Source organism: Hippopotamus amphibius, chromosome 11 (assembly GCF_030028045.1).
Source record: "Hippopotamus amphibius kiboko isolate mHipAmp2 chromosome 11, mHipAmp2.hap2, whole genome shotgun sequence".
Classification (NCBI taxonomy): domain Eukaryota; kingdom Metazoa; phylum Chordata; class Mammalia; order Artiodactyla; family Hippopotamidae; genus Hippopotamus; species Hippopotamus amphibius.
The window spans coordinates 112,992,435-113,012,516 of NC_080196.1; the positions used below are offsets into that span (position 1 = coordinate 112,992,435).

Genomic DNA, 20,082 nt, shown 5'->3' on the forward strand with positions numbered 1-20,082 from the left:
TCAGGTACCACGCATGCTGTGTATCTGCTACCAGGATGCCACCTGGGATCAGCTTTTCCATGAAACATCAGCCACAGACGGTCTATTCACAATTGAGTCCGGAAGCCCCTGCCGCAAACCGGACCACAGCAGGAGCAACTGCCTCTTGCGATACATTTTTATCTACAGAACATTTAAATAACGAAACTTCACGTAGTCTATATTCAAATGAATGGAATAACAAAATAATAGTTTTGATTCACAGACACACTCATTTAATCCCCCACACTCATTTATTCCCCTCGACGACTCAGACAAAAGAGAACGTCTGCCCGAGGCGAGTGTCAATTTCGAGTTTGTTCAAAAGTCCTCAATCACATCATTGTTGCAAAGCAACACGAAGCTAGCAGCACTGAGTCCAAGAAAAATCAGCATAGACCACGCTGAACCCCAAAGCGTGGGCAGCAGAAGCAAAACTAGCCCTAAAGCCCCCAAGCATAAGACACAGTAGACCCCGGCACACGGCGCTCTTTCTGCTGCGCCCACACCCACGCCACCCTAGAGACGCGCGTTCAGAACATTCTCCATGCCTGAACCACAGCCTGACCGCAGCCCTGGTGAGCAGGGAGAGAGGGTGGAAACATCAAAAGCAGCGACCCAGGCCCCTCCCAGGGGCCCATAAGCATCTCCAGCAAGGACGACACGGTTCCCCAGACAGCACAGAGGCTGCAGCTCCTCTCACGGCCGACTCCACCTTCCTCCTCTGGGGAGGCGCGACCTGCGTGCGCCTCTACGCCTCAGAGCTCACCTTGCCCGAGCCCCGCTTGGGCGCGCCCCTGTCCGCGCCAAAGAAGCGGCCGAGGGAGTCGAGGATGCCCGTATCCCTGTGCCTGGGGAGGAAGGCGTGCCGGGCGTGGTCCATGGTGCTTGCCGAGGCCAGGTACTTTGACCTCTGGGAGGGCCTCTTCTGTGCCGCCATCACACCCGGGCCCTCAGGAGCAGCCGCGCCGTCTTCTTGGATGGTCTGGAGCTCGTCCGACTCTGAGGGCCGGTCTTTGAAGGTGTTGTCCTCCCTCCCCGGGGCATCTCGGGAAAAGAGGCGGATCAAGTGGGGGCGGCCCCCCGGGTCAGCTGGGTTGGCATCCGGCCAGGCATTCTTTGGGTCCGCTGTGCGCTTGGAGTCTGTCACCGCTGTGTCCTGCAAGGGGCTCCCATTGTTCTGGTCCACATCTGCCGCTCCTGCAAACAACAGTGAGACATGAATACGGCTGTGCAAAGCGGGGCGCGGACAATGCGGCTTTCTTTCCGGGGCTGGGGGACCGGCCGTCTCCTACAAAATGCGCAGAGCGTGCAGGCGCCAGGGAGCTCCACGCGGCCCCTGACCTCCTCGGGCAGAACCCACCCGGCCCAAGCCCCCCGGCGGCGGCTCTGCTTTCAGAGGCCCTGGGCCTGGTCTCAGGTGCCCCAGATGTGGCACTGGGCCTTCCTGAGCACACACGGTGGTGCACGCATCTCCCCTGGGAGGCTCCAGGGTCGTGGGCGCCCTGACGGCACATTTATCATCTGAAAGGCCACTGGTGCCTAAGCACAGCGTGTTAGGAGCATTTATTTGACAAAAGGTATTTTTAGTGGTTATGGTAAAATTGGAGCTGCCCACGTCTTTTGCAATTTGTGCCTTAAAGAAATGGGGCATTTAGAATTCTTTAATTCCCAGATTCCACAAGAGGCCTCCTGCATGAGAAAACTGCTTATTCAGAACATTTTGATTTGGCTTCTCTTCTGTAAGCAGCAACAGTCAGAAAGTTTCAGTGGAAACGGGGCATTTCATGTGGCATACTACCCTCCCTTAGCTTTTTACAAAAATACACAGTATTTCTCTCAAGCGTGGCAATACCTCCATCCTGCTCTCAATTATAACAAGGTGGGTATAAACGAACATCATGTAGTTAGTTTCCTCTCCGAAGTTGATTAATTACCTACGAAAATGTGGGCTTACTCACACTTTCCTGTAATACCATCCATCCATCTAACCATCCGCCCAGCAATCTATTCACTGACATTTACCCACACCATCCATCCATCCACCCACCTTCCCATCCACCCATCCATCCACTTATCCACACACCCATCCACCTATCCACCCATTCATCCACCCATCCATCCATCTACCCATCCATCCACTTATCCACCCATCCATCTACCCATCTACCCATTCATCCACCTATCCACCCATCTATCTACCCATCTACCCATCCATCCACCTATCCACCCATCCATCCACCGATCCACCCATCCATCTACCCATCTACCCATTCATCCACCCATCCATCCATCCATCCACCCATCCATCCATCCATCCACCCATCCACCCATCCATCCACCTATCCACCCATCCATCCACCTATCCACCCATCCATCTACCCATCTACCCATTCATCCACCCATCCATCCATTCATCCACCCATCCATCCATCCATCCACCTATCCACCCATCCATCCACCTACCCGGTCACCCATCCTTACCGAGTACCTAGCAAGTGTAATGTCCTGCACCAGGTGAACAAGAAGTGGTCCCTGTCGCTTGAACGTGGATGAAAGTGAATGCTATGGGTTGAAGAGTATGTCCACATCCTAACTCCCAGCACCTAAGAATGTGAACTTGTTTAGAGATTAGGTCTTCTGCAGATGTAATCAAGTTAAGATGGGGTCACATGAGAGTAGGGTGGGCGCTGACCCAAAGACCAGCATCCCTGTGAGAGGAGGGGGATCTGGATGCAGATGCAGACACAGAGGCCACGGGACGTGGAAGCAGACCGTGGCCTGGTGTGTCTACAAGATGAGGGTTGCTGGGAACACAGGGTGGTGGGAGACCTGGGGCAGACCCGCCCTCTGAGCCTTCTTTGTTGGGAGAGCATGGCCCTACCCACCCCTGGGTGCAGATTTCTGGCCTCCAGAACTGAGAGAGAAGAAACTCCCGTTGTTTTAAGTCACCCGGCTTGAGCTAATTTGTTGTGGCTGCCACAGGAAACAGGTGCAATGTGTAATTTCATGTCTAATGATATGAAAGGAGACAGCAGGATAAGTGGGACAGTCAGGGGGACGTCAGGACGGTCCCTTGAGGGGACATTTGGATGACATGAGAGTGTGGGCCTCGTGAGAGCTGGGGGGGATGGATTGGACGTGCTTCTGCAGAGAAGGACGCCCAGGACAGAGTCCTCGGGAATGAGCTGGGCTTGTTCACCCGGGAGAAGCAGGAAGACCTGGAGCCCAAGGGTGCAGGGCCTGAGGTGAGAGGGAGCTGGCCAGTGGGAGATGGTGAGGGGCGGGGTGGGGGGGGTACGAGGGTGGGGGAGGGTGGGGGCGGGGTGATGGAGGAAAGGTGAGGGGGGACAGAGGGGGGAAGAGGTGAGAGGAGGATGACTGTGCGGGGCTTCAAGGGGTGAGGTGAAGGGTTCTTTTCTCAGAAAGCGCCCAGAGACCGCCAAGAAACGGGGTGTGGGCGGGGCCGGACGCCAAGGGGAAGAAAGCTCCACCTGCAGGTGAGCACAGGTGGGAGGGGCACGTGGTCAAGGGACAGATGGAGTGCAGGGGCCAAGGTCATGTCCTGGGACGGCAGGAAGGGGCAGCCAATCTGGGGGTGAGAACAAGGAGGGTCTTTCCTTTTATTATGTGTATTCAGGGAAGTTTTTATATCTACAACACGTACGTCCACAAATCTATAAATAACAAAAACGGAATGATTGCACACTCCTTTAACAACATCATAGGGGTCAAGAGACTGTCCCATGGGTGACACTCCTCGTGTGGTCAATCTACTGACCTATGTTTCCAAAGCAGAGTAACTGACTCCCAACAGATATCATAAATGTTTGCTGGAGACCAGGTCCCAGGCAAGCAGCCAGACCCCGGGCTCCTGGGGTCTTTTTCCAGCTCCTAAGATGGTACACACAGTTGTCAGACGTGCCTAATGCCAGCCGGGCTGCAGACCTTCCACATATGTCACTCAGAACACGGCACATCTTCTATGACCACTGGCTAGTTTAACCACACGAGAACAGCAACATTTATCACGTATGAAGTCCCTCACTGCATCGTAGCGACGCGGAAAAGCCCCGTGCGGAACGCCGTGGCCAGCACAAAGCTGTGGATGTCTGCAGGGACGCAATCATGGTTTACAGGTTGCCACAGGAAGAGTCTGATTTTCAAGCTGTGCTTCAGATTCCGTGGCTAATACACGTTAATGCGAATGTGAAGGGGAAACAGCGGCAGTGTTGTACGTGGTTAAATGCAGCGATGAAACACAGGCGCATCTGAATACTGATATCTTTACAACAGTCGGCCACTGTGTCTCTGAATGTCGCTGTGTATGAGGCACAGAGAAGGGCCTTTGTGTCCTGCAAGTAGCTTCTCCCAGCACGCAAGGAGCGCAGGGAGAAGCCAGAATCTGTGCCTCTGCAGCATGTCGGGTAAGGACAAGTGCAGTTTTAATTTGTCAATTAATAACAGCTTTAATCGAATTACAGCCTGGTGCAGCATTCTTGTTTACACTCTAATTCTGGAGCAGAGCCTTCAGCACACAATCTGAGAGGCATGGAACTGGCTTTACCCGAATATGCACCTATAATCCTCTCTCTATTCTTGTACAAATTCTACAGGAAATGGCAAGAAAACGTCTTAAAAAAACCCACCTCCATCTAATGGCTAAAATGACCCCAAGAAACTTAGGGAAATGCACCAGACTTTTGGGGGTGGTGATATTGAAGTTACAAATGGCTTCCCGGACCCTCTCTGAGAAGCAGAGGACGTGGCCGCTGGAGGGTGGTGTCTGGAATGCAGAGACACCCTGCAGACTGGATGGAGACAAAGGGGCCTGTGGGTCCTTGGTGTCCCACCAGCCCAGGGTCAGGGCCTGCAGGGCATCACCGAGAAGGGCCCTGCAGGCTGACTTTGACCCCCCCCTGTAGCCGAGGGCCCCGAGCCACCTGTGGTGTCTGCGGTCAGGAGCGGGGAGGTGCAGCCACACGCCTGTGTCTGGCACCTTGAGGCCCTTTCAGCAGCACATTCTGGGGTCAGGCGTGCTGGGTGTCCCCCAGGGCCACCCCTCCCGTAAACGCAGCATCCGGCCACCGTCCGGGAGGGGAAGCTGAGTGACCCCTGGACGCGCTACCTGTGCTACCAGTGACCCTACGAAGCAGGTCGTTTTACGAGCCCTTTTACTCATATGAGGAAACCGAGGCAGAGAAAAGTGAAACAGGACTCGATGGAGGAAGTGATGCTCGTTCCAGGTCCCCAGCTGCCGTCTCTGCTCTGCCAGCTGTGGACCGTGCCCCGCTCTGGGCGCCCCATGCGGGCCTGCACCAGCCCCCACTGGCTGGAAATGGCACTAGGTTTTGCCTCTCAGGGTCACGTGTAACGGCAGATGACCGGTGGCTAAACATTTCTGTTTCACAGAGAGGGACTGACTGGGAGACGTGGGGGGACGTTCGAGAGCACCGCCGTCCTGAGCTCGGAGCCCAGCCTGGGCCCCCATGCAAGGCACAGGGCCCTGGATGCCACCTGCGCTCCGCAGGGCGGGAGGGGCTGCCTCGCTGTTCCCCCCTCCCCCAGACCCCCTCCCCACCTACACGCATAACCGTCTGCTCACAGCTTACTACGTCAGCTGCCCTTGGCAGAATACGTGATGACCGTTCAACACCCAGAAAGGCTGAGTGGAGGAGCCCTGAACACCGTGTTTCGACTCGGACAGTGGACGTGTCAGCCTAGAACAGTGTAGAAGCTCTGAGCACAGTAAGTCCTTGCGTGTTTAACTTACCCGTCACCTTTGCTAGAATCAGAAAACGACACACATCATATATTCCCACAAGGTCGTCTCAAATAAACTGTGGTGAGGAAGTGAATATTGTTCTACATTTAAATATGACTGTTTTTGTCTAGACCATGTGTCTTCCACTCTTTTCCATCACAGCCATGGAAATCATATTCCATCACCAGCTTTCATCAAAACCACGTGTGTTTTTGAGAAAAAAATACAGATGCCAAGGCACCCCGCAGACCCAAAAAGTCAGAGTGCCGACAATGGCCCCCGAGTCTACGTTGTTTTAGCAGGCTGGGGTGGAGTGGGCGGCGAGTTATTCCTCCTCCAAACGGCTAGGTTCGCCCTTTAACCCAGCACTGTGCGCAGTCAGCGACACCGGCCATTCACCCGCGCTCACGTGCACAGGAACCACCAGGGAAGTTCCGTGTCAGAGATGCGGGTGCCCTTGAGCCCGTGGCGGGGGCGGTGTTCCCCACCCTCGGTGTCCCGTGGCCCTGAGTGCTCTCACGGGCAGGCCGCCCCTGCCTCCTCTCCCGGGGAAGGCGCTTGTCCGGCCGGAACGCAGGGCTTTTCCCAGCGTTGAGCTGACCCAGGCCGGCGGGCGGCTCTGTTCCCACCCCCGTGGGAGCCGCGCTCACGGCATCCTGGGTCCGTCAGGTGAGGCCAGCGTGAGCGCGGGCTGCGGCCCCAGCTTCTCCAAATGCCACAGGCTCTCAGCTCAACAGGAACAGAAAGTATGCATTCACTTTCTCAGAGCAGGACGGCACAGCTCATCACGCCAGAATAACACCCAACGCAGAAACCCCCTCTGGTGATGCGGGTCCACCACCACAGTTAACGACAAAACGAAAACCTTCTATCGACAAGATGTAAGTTATAGTGTTCTTTTTTTACGGCAATTGATTTAATGTTTTTTCCATAAGGGATCATCCAACTATAATTTCATCAGGGAAGTTTAATAAGATTTCATATTCACGGCCAATCAGATCTTTAATGAGATCGGAAACAATACAAATGATCGTCACTCACCTGCTCAGCGGTTTGCCAATAATAAACTGAAAATGTGAGGCAGAGACTCAGCCCACCGCTCAGCACCAGCGGTGCTTTATTTTATTTCTACACAGCATCCCCATCTAAGGGGAGGTTCCCGGACTTCACAGATCAGAAAAAGAGCAAAAATTAGGGGTGAGGTCTTCATACGGGCATATCCAGAACCTAGACAAGCTTTTATTTTGCCAGTTAAGACATTGAGAGAAAACAAGAAATTACCACGTACCAGCCCACATTTCACGAAAGGAAGAAAGGGAATTTTGGTATCAAAAGAACAGGAAAGGCATCGTCTCAGTGTAAAGGGCTGTGGAATGCATTCAGGTCACTTTTTCACCCTCCTGCCAAGAAGCTACATCTGTCCACACATGCCTCACAGGCCCACCCGCGTGGAGGCCGTGGGTCAAGCCTGGCTGGTGGCCTCCTGGGCAGGGCAGGGCAGGGCAGGGCAGGAACACGCCAGGATTCCAGGGTTCCAACAGGCTTCCCTGCCCTGTGCAAAAGCCCCAAACCCTGGGTACCACGCTGCCTCCACTCTGCACCCACAGCTCTCATTTTGCCACCAACCTCTGACCACCTCCCACCGAGGTGCCTTTGGTATGTTATGTACACCTCACATGGCATCCATCAGATATTTCGATAGAAAATAAAATTTGTTTCTTCCTTTTGAGGGATCAGACTCACTGGTTGTACCTACATTTATTCCCCCTTGGTTTTAAAAATGACTATTTTCAGTGGCTTATCTACTTAGGTCTATAGCCCAGACTATCATTTTAGTTGACTATTTTAAATTACAGAAAAAAAAAATCACCCAAAAACCAAAGTCACAACTGCACTGAATTGCCAGGTCTGTCCCCATCACAGGGATTTTTCCTAGCTCAAAACCATGGATTTCCAGCATACTGTCTCTGCCACTGCTTTCTGGTGGGCCTGACACACACAGTGTACCTGCATACAGTCTCTTCTGGGTGCCCCACAGAAGCCCACCGCAAGTCGCCTCCTGGTTGTTTTTCACAGGGTCTGGAATGCAGACAATTGCCTAAGGAACTGCTGGGGTTCGTACCATTCACGGCCAAGCTGCTGGTACCAGGGTTCCTAGAAGCTCGGGTGGTGCTCAGGAGGCCCACGGAAGTCACGGGGACCTCGCCATCTCATCCTTTACTTTCCACTTTCCCTGCTGCAGTGCTGTGTGGTACTCGAGGCAGAAACTACCCAGAGCCCGAGCCCACAGCGACCCTGCGTGGAATGGGGCAGGGAGGGCATGGCGCACGGTGGGGCGCGGTGCTGGGGCGCGCGCGCACTTCCCTCTACACGCACAGGGCGGAACGCAGAGGGCGTATGAGCCCCGCTGCCCTGGGGCACCGCACACTTTTCTCCTAAAGTGGTTTGCAGTCTGGATTCCCAGCCCCCAATCGCTCTAGGAAATATTATCCAAAAAGAAATCCACAGGCCCCAAAGCACAAAAAGGTTCTACTCTCATAACTGTTCACAGGAATTCTTAGCGTCTAACTTAAAGCGGCAGCATGGAACGGGTAAAGGAGCGATCATTGTGGAATCCACAAAACGGAGGAAATCTTTAGTTACTTGGTCTTCGATGTGCTGTTTTTAAGTTCAGGTTTTATAACATACTTTTCTTCCATATTTTTTCCATCGAATCTTACCTTAAAGATCATTAAGGCCATCGACACCACCATACAACGTAAACTAGCACAGCTGACACTATTACGGGCCCTCTCTCACCGGGACAGGCTGACCTGGCTGTGTGTGACCCCAAGGTCAAGTCCCTCAGGGGCAGGCAACATGGGTCAGAAGGGGAGAGGAAATCTGAAGTCACACACCGTTCTTCAGAGTCAAGAAAACCTTAAGGGATACAGAGATGGTCGTAAGAACTAAAGAAAAGTTATCCAATACTTCAGCCCACTGCAGAAGAGGTCCTGTTTCCGACCAACCAAGAGACAGTGATCGGATTTCCTAAGCCTAGAAAAACCAGGCAGAAGCTCAGAACACGAAGCTGAAATAGATGACATGGCTTTCCTCAAGTGGCCTGTGTCATTTTCGATTCTCAGCTGGCTCCTCTGGGGAGAGGACGGTTTGCACCCGCTGTTGCAGGGCTCTTACCGGAGGCAGGTCTGCGGGCCAGCGGTAACTCCGCAGAGCCTCCTGCCGACCCTCGCCCGCCCCGCCTGTCCCCTCCCGGCCCATCCGTGACCACGCAGAACCTCAGCCTCCTTCCACAGAAACGGGCTCCTGTCCACCCTGAGCAGAGGCTCTAGGGAAGCTACAGAAGAAGGAGGCAGACGTTTCAGCTGGTAGACCCGAGCCCTGGTGGGACTCTCACTTTTGGTTGATGGCATGAAATTGGCCAAATCTGCAGGTTACTTTTCTCTAAGTGGGGTTCTTAACCCCGGGCCTGCGATGCACCAGACACAAGAACATCCTGTCCCATCTCACGTCCCACACGAGAGCACCGCGCCCACCCCGTCTGGGGACCGTCAGCCCCTCTCCATCCAGGTGGGGGTGGAGGCACCGCCCTGGCCACCAGGCGTGGGGTCGGCTGGGCTCCAATTAAACAGGCATCCGGCGTCCTTCCCCGCTGAAGCAGCCTCCCCGGGAAGGCCAGGCGTTGGCTGCGGAGAGCAGCCCGCAGGCTCTGCAGCTCCCGTCCTGCGAGGGCCTGCCTTAAACTGATGGCCACAAGTCAGGCTGTGATCTCAGGGCCTTGGACAGAGCCTCACATTAAAATGACGGGGACAAGCGTGTGGTCTGGCGGGTGAAGGGCAGGAGCACCCGCTGCGCTTGGCCGGCCGCCCACCTGAGCAGGAGGGACGCCGGGCGGGGTACCTGCGAGTCTCTGATGTGACCCGTCTGCTCTCTGCAGAGGAGCTGGCCGCGCCCCTGGCCTGCGGAGCCCTGGAATTTGCCAGTGTGGGCCAGGGCGAAGAGGACCCTCCTTGTTTGTGGAATACTTCTGTCCCTGGCACGCTGCGCTCGGGGTCACCAGGGAGAAAAGGAACAAAGAGGCCCATGGTTGTGGCCGTGGGTCTGCTCCGGCAGAAACTGCATCTATGAGAGGCACGCGGCCGCCCGCAGGCTGCCCGCAGAGATTTCTTTAACACTTCGCCACAAACGAATCTTAGCAACCCACCCATCTCACACGAAGGCCTCCTTTGTGGACCCAGAACATACAGTTTTTATTTGCTCTACATAGCTGGCCCTTTGAACCCTCCCACAGTGGGGACGGGGTCACTGTGAGGCGGCCCCGGGGGGAGCCGGAGCCGGAGGGGGGCTCCCCGCTGCGTCTGCACCTTCTCCATCGCACGACAGGGGTGACGGGCCACACGCCTGGCTTCCCAAACCCAGCTGGTGTCAAGATAATGAGATTCCAAAGAGCTCAGTATTCACCCGGTTCTGTCCCTTGTGCAGCCTGTGCGGCTTCTCAGAGCAGCTCTGCACAGACCTGCAGAGGCTGCAGGATTCCCCCGAGAGGCAGGCATCACCAGTGCCACCACCAACTGCTCTTCAGCGGGGACCAAGTAGGCTAAAAAATGTGCTGCCACCTCTAGGCCCGTTTCACACGGCTGTGCTCCCTAAATCCCGGGGGCGTTAAACTGAACTTGGACGACAGGAGCAGAGTTTGCTGGAGTCAAACCCAGCTGACTTTGATTCTTGGCTCTACCACCTCCTATGTGACCTCTGCACATGATTTCATCTCTTGGTGCCTTGGGTGCCTCACTGGCAAGACTGAACGGATGCGCGGAGCCTCCTCAGGTCATTGTTCGGACGAGCACGTGCGGTGCGTGTAATAAATGTTCTTAGCACCCGGGCACGGTGAATGCTCAGTGGGGGCTTTTGTTATCGTTTCTATTATGATGATATTTATAAAACTAGCTTGGGAATACCTTGTGTAAGAACCCACACATTTCCATCCACCCACCCATCAGCTCATCCATCCACCCAGCCACCATCCATCCAACCATCCGTCCATCTATCCATCCATGCATCCATCCACCCATCCAATATTCATATCACGCTTGTGAAGGCAGAACTCTAAGGACGAGCCCCAGTGACCCTCACCCTTGCACAATCGCCTCCTGTCTGAGTGTGTGGAAGCTGTGAACATGACGAGGTATCACTTACAATCAGGTCATGTCTTACAGCAAGAGGGAAGTTCTCGGGGACTGTTTCACCAACCACAGGAGCCTTTGGAAGGCAGAGTTTTCTCCAGCCGGTTGCAGAAGCCGTGGTCAGGGAGACCTGAGATCAGGTATGAGAAGGATGGGGAGCATGTTGCTGGCTTTAGAAATGGGAGGACCACGCGCAGCGTCCGAGACTGGCCTCTAGAAGCTGAGGGGACAGCATCGTCCACAGCTCACAACGCAAAAAATAATCGATACATTTGCTACCGGGCGTTTTAGTAAATGAGAGCGTTATTTTTAGATCTTCTCTTGGGCACAGTTGCAGATCTGTCCTGCAGCACCGTCTGTCCCTGGGAGCCGCGGGAACAATGCTGTCAAATGTCTAGCGGCAGAGATGGGGGTGCGTCACACAATGTCTGCTTTTCACAAGCAGCCTCCTAGCACTGAGAAAGTGCCAGTCCGGTACCAGCTAGTGTCAGCTACCGCCCTTTTTTAAGGATAAAAATAACTTGAAAACTCTGCAAGTGAAGACATATTCAGTGAAATACTTAAAAAAAAAAAAAAGGTCAGTCAATAAAACATGAGTTTTTCAGCTTAAGAAAAGGTGATGCAACAATTAGATAAATGGAAATAAGGGAAACATTCCAAGATATCAGTTATAAAAATGGTCTCCGGTAAACACTCTCTATCTGCTGCTTTAACTGTTCCCAGATACATAATGCTTTAGTCATTGCATGCTAATATTTTCATGCTTTTTGGTTTGTTTACTTTCTTTTTTAGAAATCCTTTTGAAACAATTCATGATGAACATATAATCAGACACCATTTACATTTTATAAAGTGTCCGGCTGAAGAAATGGAAAATATTCCCTACCTACTAGTACAGTAGAGGTAGACACTTTAAAAGATTTTTTAATGAAAATTCTAACTTACAATGGGTGCTTCTCATGACCTATTTTTACGTTTTGTTGCATGAATCTTGAATAATTTGAATTTCATAAGGAAATTATCAAACATAGAAAGTCAGCATTTCTGCATCAGGAAAATACATCCACACATGTATATGGATACGTATTACAAAGTTCTCCAAAGTTGAAGAAAATATGATCTCCTCGAGTCTCACTGTACCATTTTACATTTTTATCCCACAGACAACTAGGTATTATTTGTTACACGTCCTGGGTTGTTTCCGAGGGACCCTCTTCTGAGGAATCTGAAGGACACAACTGCGCGGCGGCGTAACCTACGCCGTCGGGGGGCGGGTCCCGGGCGCCGTGGGGGAGCTGCTGCCTGGCTCACCTGTGACCACCCAAGGCCAGCACTGCTCACAGCAGGGCCGGAGCAGGCGGCAAAGTCCCTTCTGGCCTGAATCTCTACACATGTCCAAATGCAGGGCGTGAAATATCATCCTTAGAAAGCGGTTGCTTGAGGATAAAGCGTTTCATCCCCACAAAGGCTCTGTGCATTGTGAGGTGCTGAGCCGTGCTTGGTGTGGTGGTGTGCGGGTATTAGTTCATCCCAGGGCTTTCCAAGAGTCCCCAGAGCAGAGCGAGGAGGGACGTCGACCCCGTGGAGGCTGATCTACCCACACGTGTCTAAACGCCGAGTTAATGTGTGACACCCTCACGCCCGGACGTGCGGGGCAGGAATCGCACAGGTCGACCAGCCCAGCACCCGAAGGTTCCCGGATCCGGATCCTGTCCCAGTCACTCTACTTGACGTTTCCTGACCCCAACTCCCGCTGCCGTCCTAGCACCCCGCTTGCATCAGGTGTGTCTGGACTTGTGAATCTTTGACGCTGCTGCTCTTCACCTCCAGCCTCGTGGCCGTGCAAACCCCACCTCCTTCAGGATGTGAATCCCCTCCCTGGGCGCTGGTGCCCGGGCTGATCTTTGGATGCCGACTGTACTTGCCCCTCCACTCCGTTTCAGGTCGAGGTGGCTGAAGGGTTTCAGGGTTGTAACCTTGATGACTTTCCGTGACCCCCTTGGGACAAGCTGCCTACCCGCCAGGCCCCGTGGACCTCGCTGAGCCGGGCAGATGCCCAGGCAGACCGGGCAGGAGGGCGGCTGGAGGATGCAGGGAGGAAGGGAGGGGAGGTCCGGGACTGTGGTTCTGTGTGGCCCGAGAGCAAGGGGACATGGCAGCGACCTGGGGAACCGTCTGGAAAGGCACGTGCAGGAGCCGCGGCTGTTCCGCCCCCACAGCTCCTCCGCGCCTGGGCCGGCAGCTCTGCACGCCCACCTGCGTCCCCGAGGCCGGTCCTCTCAGAGCCCTGAGGACAGAGTCACGGTCAGCCGAGCTCAGGCCTCGGAGCCCGCTCACGGCTGTGGCGCCTGAGCCAAGCACGCGTGGCCTGCAAACCCCGCTTCCGGCGGGTCTGCAGGTGTCGGCTCCACCCGCTCCTGCGGCCCTGCCCGCACGGCCTCCTGGCCCCAGGCTGCCCCGCGGGGACACCAGGAATGGCCGGGCTGGCCTGACGTTTCCAGGGGCGGCTCGGCGGCCCGTCCCCCAGGCCTCCTGCCGCCTCCGACAGAGGCCGGGCCCCTGCTCAGGACCGGCCCGGGTGGGGGTGGCCGCCCCGCCCAGCCTGCGTCACCCCCACGGGGCGGGGAGGGGTCCTTGTTCACCTACAGCTCAGGGCGCCCAGCAATTATCCGCTGTGTGGACAGACAAAGTCAGATCGGAAACACTAAAGTCAAGTTAAACTTAAAAGGGAGAACTTGAACGTTAAAAAGAGTTGTAATTTTTTTCTTTTTCAATAAATTTACTTCCAGGAAATAGAAATGTCTGTTTCCTTAACAACAATGGTTAGGATGGCTGAAAGGGGTTTTCTGGTTGTTGTCTTGTGTGTGTGTGAGTGTGAGTGTGTGAGTGTGTGTGAGTGTGAGTCTGTGTGTGTTTGTGAGTGTGAGTCTGTGTGTGAGTGTGTGAGTGCATGTGTGAGTGAGTGTGTCTGAGAGTGTGTGTGTGAGTGTGAGAGTGTGAGTGTGTGTGAGTGAGAGTGTGGGTGTGCGTGTGTGCACGCACTCCCACGGGTAAACACTGCCCTCCGTAACAAGATGCCTCCTGACGTGCTGCTGCGTGGGTAACTATGCTCTTGATGTATTATGACCGAGGTTTCTTTCGAAGCAATCAGGTTGTGTGTCTGGAGTGAACCTGCTTATCCTTTCCCATTAGAAAAGGAACAGAGCCTTGGCTGGAGAAGATGGTGCCACGGGGTAACAAAGCCGCCTCTGAGGACAGCAAATGGACAGAGGGCACGGCCCCGGCCTCCCTAATCTCCACGTAAATGTCACCGGCCACGGATAATGCAACACGGATGCGGGCATTAACGGATCCATTTCGGCGGTACCTGAGTGCAGCAGATCAGCATCACTGCTTGAGGACAGTCGCCCAGCAGAGACAGGTAAGTGACAGGCTTCCTAACGGAAAGTGCCTGGACCGCCCCTGCCGCCCCCGCCGGGGCCCGTCCGCACCCCCCTGCAGATTAGACTGTTCCCCGCAGGGCTGGGATCGCTGGGATAAACAATGGCAAAATCCCACACGTCTCAGTGTGTTCCACCTGCTGTAGCAAAGCCGTTTCCAAAGTTAAAAAATTACCGTTCTGGGTTTAACCTCTTTCCTGCCGATGAGAAAAAGTGCGAGTTGGCCGTGAAACTGCCTACACGATGGTAAGTAGGAGACACGCTGGAAGGAGGAGAACTGAGCCCCCCGTACAATCGTAAGAAATGGAAGGACCCCACGTTGGTTCTGAGGGAGCACTGCTCAGGGTTACAAAGAGCACACGGGGCCGTAGGGACCACTGCAAAATTTAGCTGTAAAGCTGAAGCATGGGTCAGGGGCCAGCCTGTGACTGGATGCGACGTTCGTTTCAGGGACACACAGAGGGAGAGTGTTTCATTGGCGTAAACTATTAACTATTAACTGAATACTTAATGATCTACCCATTCAAATTGCTAGACCACATTGCAAGTTAACTACAGATAATAATGTGTGTGTACCTGTTAAATATCACACTTTTATTTAGTGGTGACACAAACACCCGGGGTCCCTACGTGTCTCAGGAGCGCCGGAGATGTTTGCTAGTGAGCTGGCACGACGGCTCTTTGGGGACATTCGCAGAGACAGGGCCGTGTTCCTGCACAAGCGAAACAGCCACTGCTGCTAGAGCGCTTTCAATCACTGCCCCCGTTCTCCCCCGCTCTGAGTGCATCCGCCATGCAAACGACCCACTCCCGAGGAACAGGCTCAGGACGAGGGCCAGAGGAGCATGGGCTGGGCCGGGAGGGTCACCCATCAACCCGCTGCCCCTGAGTTCTCCCTAAAAGCCACGGCCCTCTGTGGACCAGGAGTCCGGGCAGAGAGGCTGAGGGGCTGGGCCAGGCAGGCCCTCCACACGTGCCCAGGGGAGGCTGGGGGGGACGGATCACCGTCCCCTGAGACTTTCGATGACCATCGGTCTTGTTCTGTGGCTCCTCCCAGTCTTGGGGCCTCTCTTTAGAGTTCCGGCCTTTCCTTGGGTTTAGGGAGAGGCAGCTTCTGGAAGACGGGGGAGGGTTGCTTTAGTGCAGGTAAGTATGGGCTTAGGGAAATGAACTGTAACGGTGGGTCAGTGGACTCAGGTATGACCGATGATCCAGTGACTCTAAGGGTTTGCGGAGGATGGAAAAGAAATCTCTGAGGCAGTGAAATGCCAAGGGTCTGCCAGCCTCAGCCACGGGCAGGCCCGGCCACGTCATGGATTAGGTGACTCAGACATTAGGATGGAGCTCACCTCTGGGGGGTGATGTTTACAAAACACCCAAATGCAAAGGACACACATAAAAATGCAGGTCTGAGCAAACAGCCCTGCCCTCCGGAGCGCAACCTAACAGACAAGACCATAACGCCACCCTGGCAGGCGCCTGCCCCCTGAAGCCCTGAACACCAGGCTCCCGGCAGGACCACCCGCAGTGCCAGGATGCGGAAGCCATGCAATCGCCCAGCAGCCGACGGGAGGACAAGCAAACACGGACCACTGCAGGAAAGAATGATGCACCGACGCACACACGATCCAGCGTGGATGGACTCACAGCGCTGTGCTCAGGCTAAGAAGCCAGCCACCGAAGGCCACGTGTGGCGTGTGGGGTCAGCCAGTCCAGACAGCGCAGGTGCGTGGTTGCCAGGGGCCGGAGTGGGGTGGGCTGGGGGCCAGAGAAGGACCAACAATGGGACCAGGCTTCTTGGTGGGGTGGAAAAATGTTCTAAAATTAGATTACAGTGAGGGCGGCACAGCTCTATGAACATACTAAAAATCATTCATGTGTACACTTAAAACGGGTGAGCTTTATCATACGTAAATTATATGTCAATAAACCTGTTAAAGAATTAAAGCAATCAAGGAAGTCTTCATTTTACTGTTTTGTTGCTTCAATAGAACTTTTCAACCAAACAGAAAAGAAATCAGAAGATGAAGGGGTTGCATTCAACCTTATTCTGAAGGCAACTGGGAGAAGCAAAGAGTCATTTAGGATTTAATTCCAAATGGCAGGGAATTAACACATCTGTGATGATTAGGTGTCTATCAGGATATCTCAACGAATAATGTATGTACGATGTCCTAAAGGGGCTGGGATTAGACCTATCACTCCTCAGAGGAAAATTCTGTGCAAAATCTGCAATTATAGTACCGACGAGAACAGTGAACTGAAAAGCTAGAAGTCTAAAAACTAATTTTCTAAAATGTGACCATGAAGCAACACCAGTAAGAAATACACCAGCCGCCAAGTGTAGGACTACAGATTTAAGGGTGACAGGTGCCTCTTCTCTCCTTTGAGCCACTTTGACTCTGCACTTGGACGCGTGCTCCTTGCATGCACGTACACTCCCCTGGGGGACTCGCTCCCTGGATGAGAAGGTGATCAAGGTTCCCTCTGTGCTCTCTGGTTTCACAGCATCGCTCGCCTGGACAGGCCCTTGCACGTCCTGCCTCCGCAGAGTTGGGGGTTGACACATCAGTACAGAAAAGACAGGGACAGAACCCTCAGAAACGGCTTGATTCCTGGTTAAGGAAGTCGGGGCTCAACACAGGCTCCAGGCCAAGCAGAAGACGACGGAAAGGAGGAAAAGCGAGCCTCATCCTTACGGACTCTGGTGCGAGGTCTTTTACTGGTACTTTTCTCTATTGGACCCCCCGCGGCCACCCCATAAATACTGAGGCTCAGCAAGGCCAAAACAAAACCCACACACTGACTAAGCAGTGGAGTCAGGATTAGAACCCAGGTCAAGAGGCACGTCCGCGAGGGCAGGGTTTCCGGTCTTGCTCTCTGCTGCACCCCTGCTCTGGGACCTGGCGCACAGAAATGGCTCAGCAAATATCTGTGGAACGAGTAACTCGTTTCAAAACAATAAAACCATCCCTGTGCCTGTGTTACGGAGATGGAGGGTTTAACAGTCTGGTCTCTGTTCAAACCCTAACAAAGCAAAGGCTGGTTTTATTTTCTGTCCCTTGAAGCTCCTGCATGTTTAGGGGAAAAGCCATCTGAGTGGCTCAGACGGGGCCTGGGATGTGTCAGAGTCACTGTCACTGGCTGACCAGCGACCAGAGGACGCGCACTTGCGTCGCCATGGAAACAAGTGCTGTTTTGCCCTTTTGCTAAACACGGGGTTTGTCCTCGTTGATGTTCTTAGTGGAGTAGCAGCAGCAGCAGCACGAAGGATGCGACACTGTCTCCATCTTCCTGCTCCTCTCTTGACCTCAAGAAGTTACACGACCCGAGAGCGCTACTGTCCCAGGGAGACACTTGCAGACGTGGCAGTGACTCACTGAGACGGGCCTGGGACAGAAGACTCCTCTCCTGCCCTCGGTATTTCGCTAAAGAGAGAAGCAGCTGCAAAAATAAAAGAGATTTGAAAACTGTAGGTAATTTTTTATAATTTTGAAGACACTGGCGTTCTGAAACACACCACCAGCATCCTCTCTACATTTCACAGGCCCCCGGCACACTGCCCGCTCTCTGGGCTCCGCTGGGGCCCGCTCTGTTCAGAAGCAGCTTTCTTGGCCCCGGAACTCGACTGCACACACACCTCCTGCTCTTTCTGAATAAATGCTGCTATTTGAATGGCTTAGACCTTCCAACGTGTGAAGAAGTTACGCCAGGTCTGTACCGGCTTTCAAAGGATGTCTCTATACGTGAGTCAGAGTGCAGCTGATCATTCCAGGCGTCCAAACCTGTAAAGAGCAAGTACGGAACCCAAGTGCTCCTGGGGTCGGGTCACACCCTCACTGCACACGGGCCTGTGGCTGCCTCTGACCCCGTGGCTCAGAGTCAGACCCGTGCATCCTTCCCTCCTGGACTGCAGGGCAGCTACTGGTTTTGAAACTTTCTTTTTTGTTCTCCCGTTGACCCCAGGCTGGCTTCCCCTCCTCACATCTCAGGGGTTCCCTTATCTAATTCATTGTCCCTGAAGGTGAGTGAGAAAGACGCTGAGGACTGGACAGCCTCCCCCAAACCACGAGGCAGACCCCTGGGGACCAGAGGAGCCAGGGCTGGAAACGGCAGCCCACGAGGGACACACGGGTAGGACCTACAAGTGCCCCAAGAAGGCGCCTCCTCATCCTTTACAGGCATCTCAGCAAGGACAGGAATGCTACACTCCCCACTCTCCGAAGCCCACCCTTGGGAGACGGCCTTTCCCATCCTCCTGAAAGTTCACAGCCCTCTCCTCTTTAGTTACAGGCAAACAACGGCCTGCAAGGCAACTGCCAGGAAGATTCTGCCCATGACCCCCAGGTGGGCACAGCTGTCCTGACCTTCTTCGCTCACAAATGAAGACGCGTGGTCCTCACGGTCCCCACCCGGGAAGCGTGCAGCCAAGCAGAGCCCTCCCTCCACGGCTCGGACGGGGGGCCGCCCCCCCTCCCGCCCTGCCTTCCCCCGTGTGCGTGTGAGCGTGTGAGAGACAGTGTGTTTATGTGAACGAGTGTGTGTGTGAGCACGCGAGTCAAATTTCACTTTTCTGTGGCTGGAGACGCATTTACTTCAGGAAAGACGGACAGACCGTTCACGAGGCCTCCCCTAGAGACCACAGAGCATCGGGGCAGCTGCCGCGCGAACAGGGCGTCACGGTGTCTTATCGCCTGGAGGGAAGGCTCCCGGGACCCTACCTGGGGCAAAACGGATGTTTGTACAGAGTCCCCTTCTAGTTTCGGAACCTCTGGTTATAATACTGGGCCACAGTGTCTTTGGTTCTTAACAAAGATTCCAGAAAGAGAAAAGAAATATTAAGACATGATTTTTTTGAAGCAACTTAAATACAAGATTTCAGCTAGAGGTAATTTTCAAATTAATTAAGATAGTGTATAAAATTCAACTATCCAGGTAGGGCCCTGTTAGAGAGACAAGAATAAAAGTAGAATTACATTCTTATGTAAATTTTATATAACTTGGAAAATGATTATATTGTAGCCCTGAAATAAAAATGGCCTGGATACAAAAAGTCTACTGATAAAACATCCCAATTTCCATGTGCCTAAATCATACCCATTTACCTGGAGTTCACCTGCTGGGAACGACAGGAATACCTCCGATCGCCTGTCACCCTCTAATGACAACATGAAAGCTGCCAACACGGAGTCACGGCCAGGGTCTATTGTAAAAGCCCACCTGCCACTGTCATCCCAGGTCAGGTACTGCCCAGTCACCTGCAGGTGCGGGGCTGCGTCTCCATCCCTGGGTCTGGACTCACACAGGGAGGGTGACACTGTGGGGACACAGGACGTGGAGCCTGGGCCCAATGCAGGGCTGATTCCTCCTTAACCCTTCAGGAGCCGAGGGGCAGGGCGGCCACCACGGCTCTCACCCTCAGAGACAGAGGTGAGCAGAGACGGTCGGCGACAGGCCTGCTGATGGAGCACGTCTAACCCCACCCCCGGGCGGCCCGCGTGTGGCCTGCAGGACTCGGGATCCGGGTGTGGGCGGGGCAGGGCCTCACGCTGCTCTCTGAAGACTTTCTTTCCTCAGTTAGAAAGCGTTGATGGTAATGGCCTTGGTGGGAACGAGAGAAGGGGGGGCTCACCGCTCCAGGATTCTTGGAGGACGCAGGCGCCCCCCCACCACTGGA

At 54.1% G+C, this 20,082-nt stretch overlaps 1 protein-coding gene across 11 annotated transcripts in view; it reads right to left on the minus strand.

The window, feature by feature from the left end:
* The window catches only part of MBP (myelin basic protein), a 113,443-nt gene that overhangs the window by 31,638 nt on the left and 61,723 nt on the right, over positions 1-20,082 (minus strand). For all 11 annotated transcript variants that reach the window (XM_057698246.1, XM_057698252.1, XM_057698245.1 and 8 more), the window contains one exon: positions 788-1,218. In XM_057698246.1, coding sequence (XP_057554229.1) covers positions 788-1,218 — 431 coding nt within the window. The remainder of the gene's footprint in view (positions 1-787; positions 1,219-20,082) is intronic.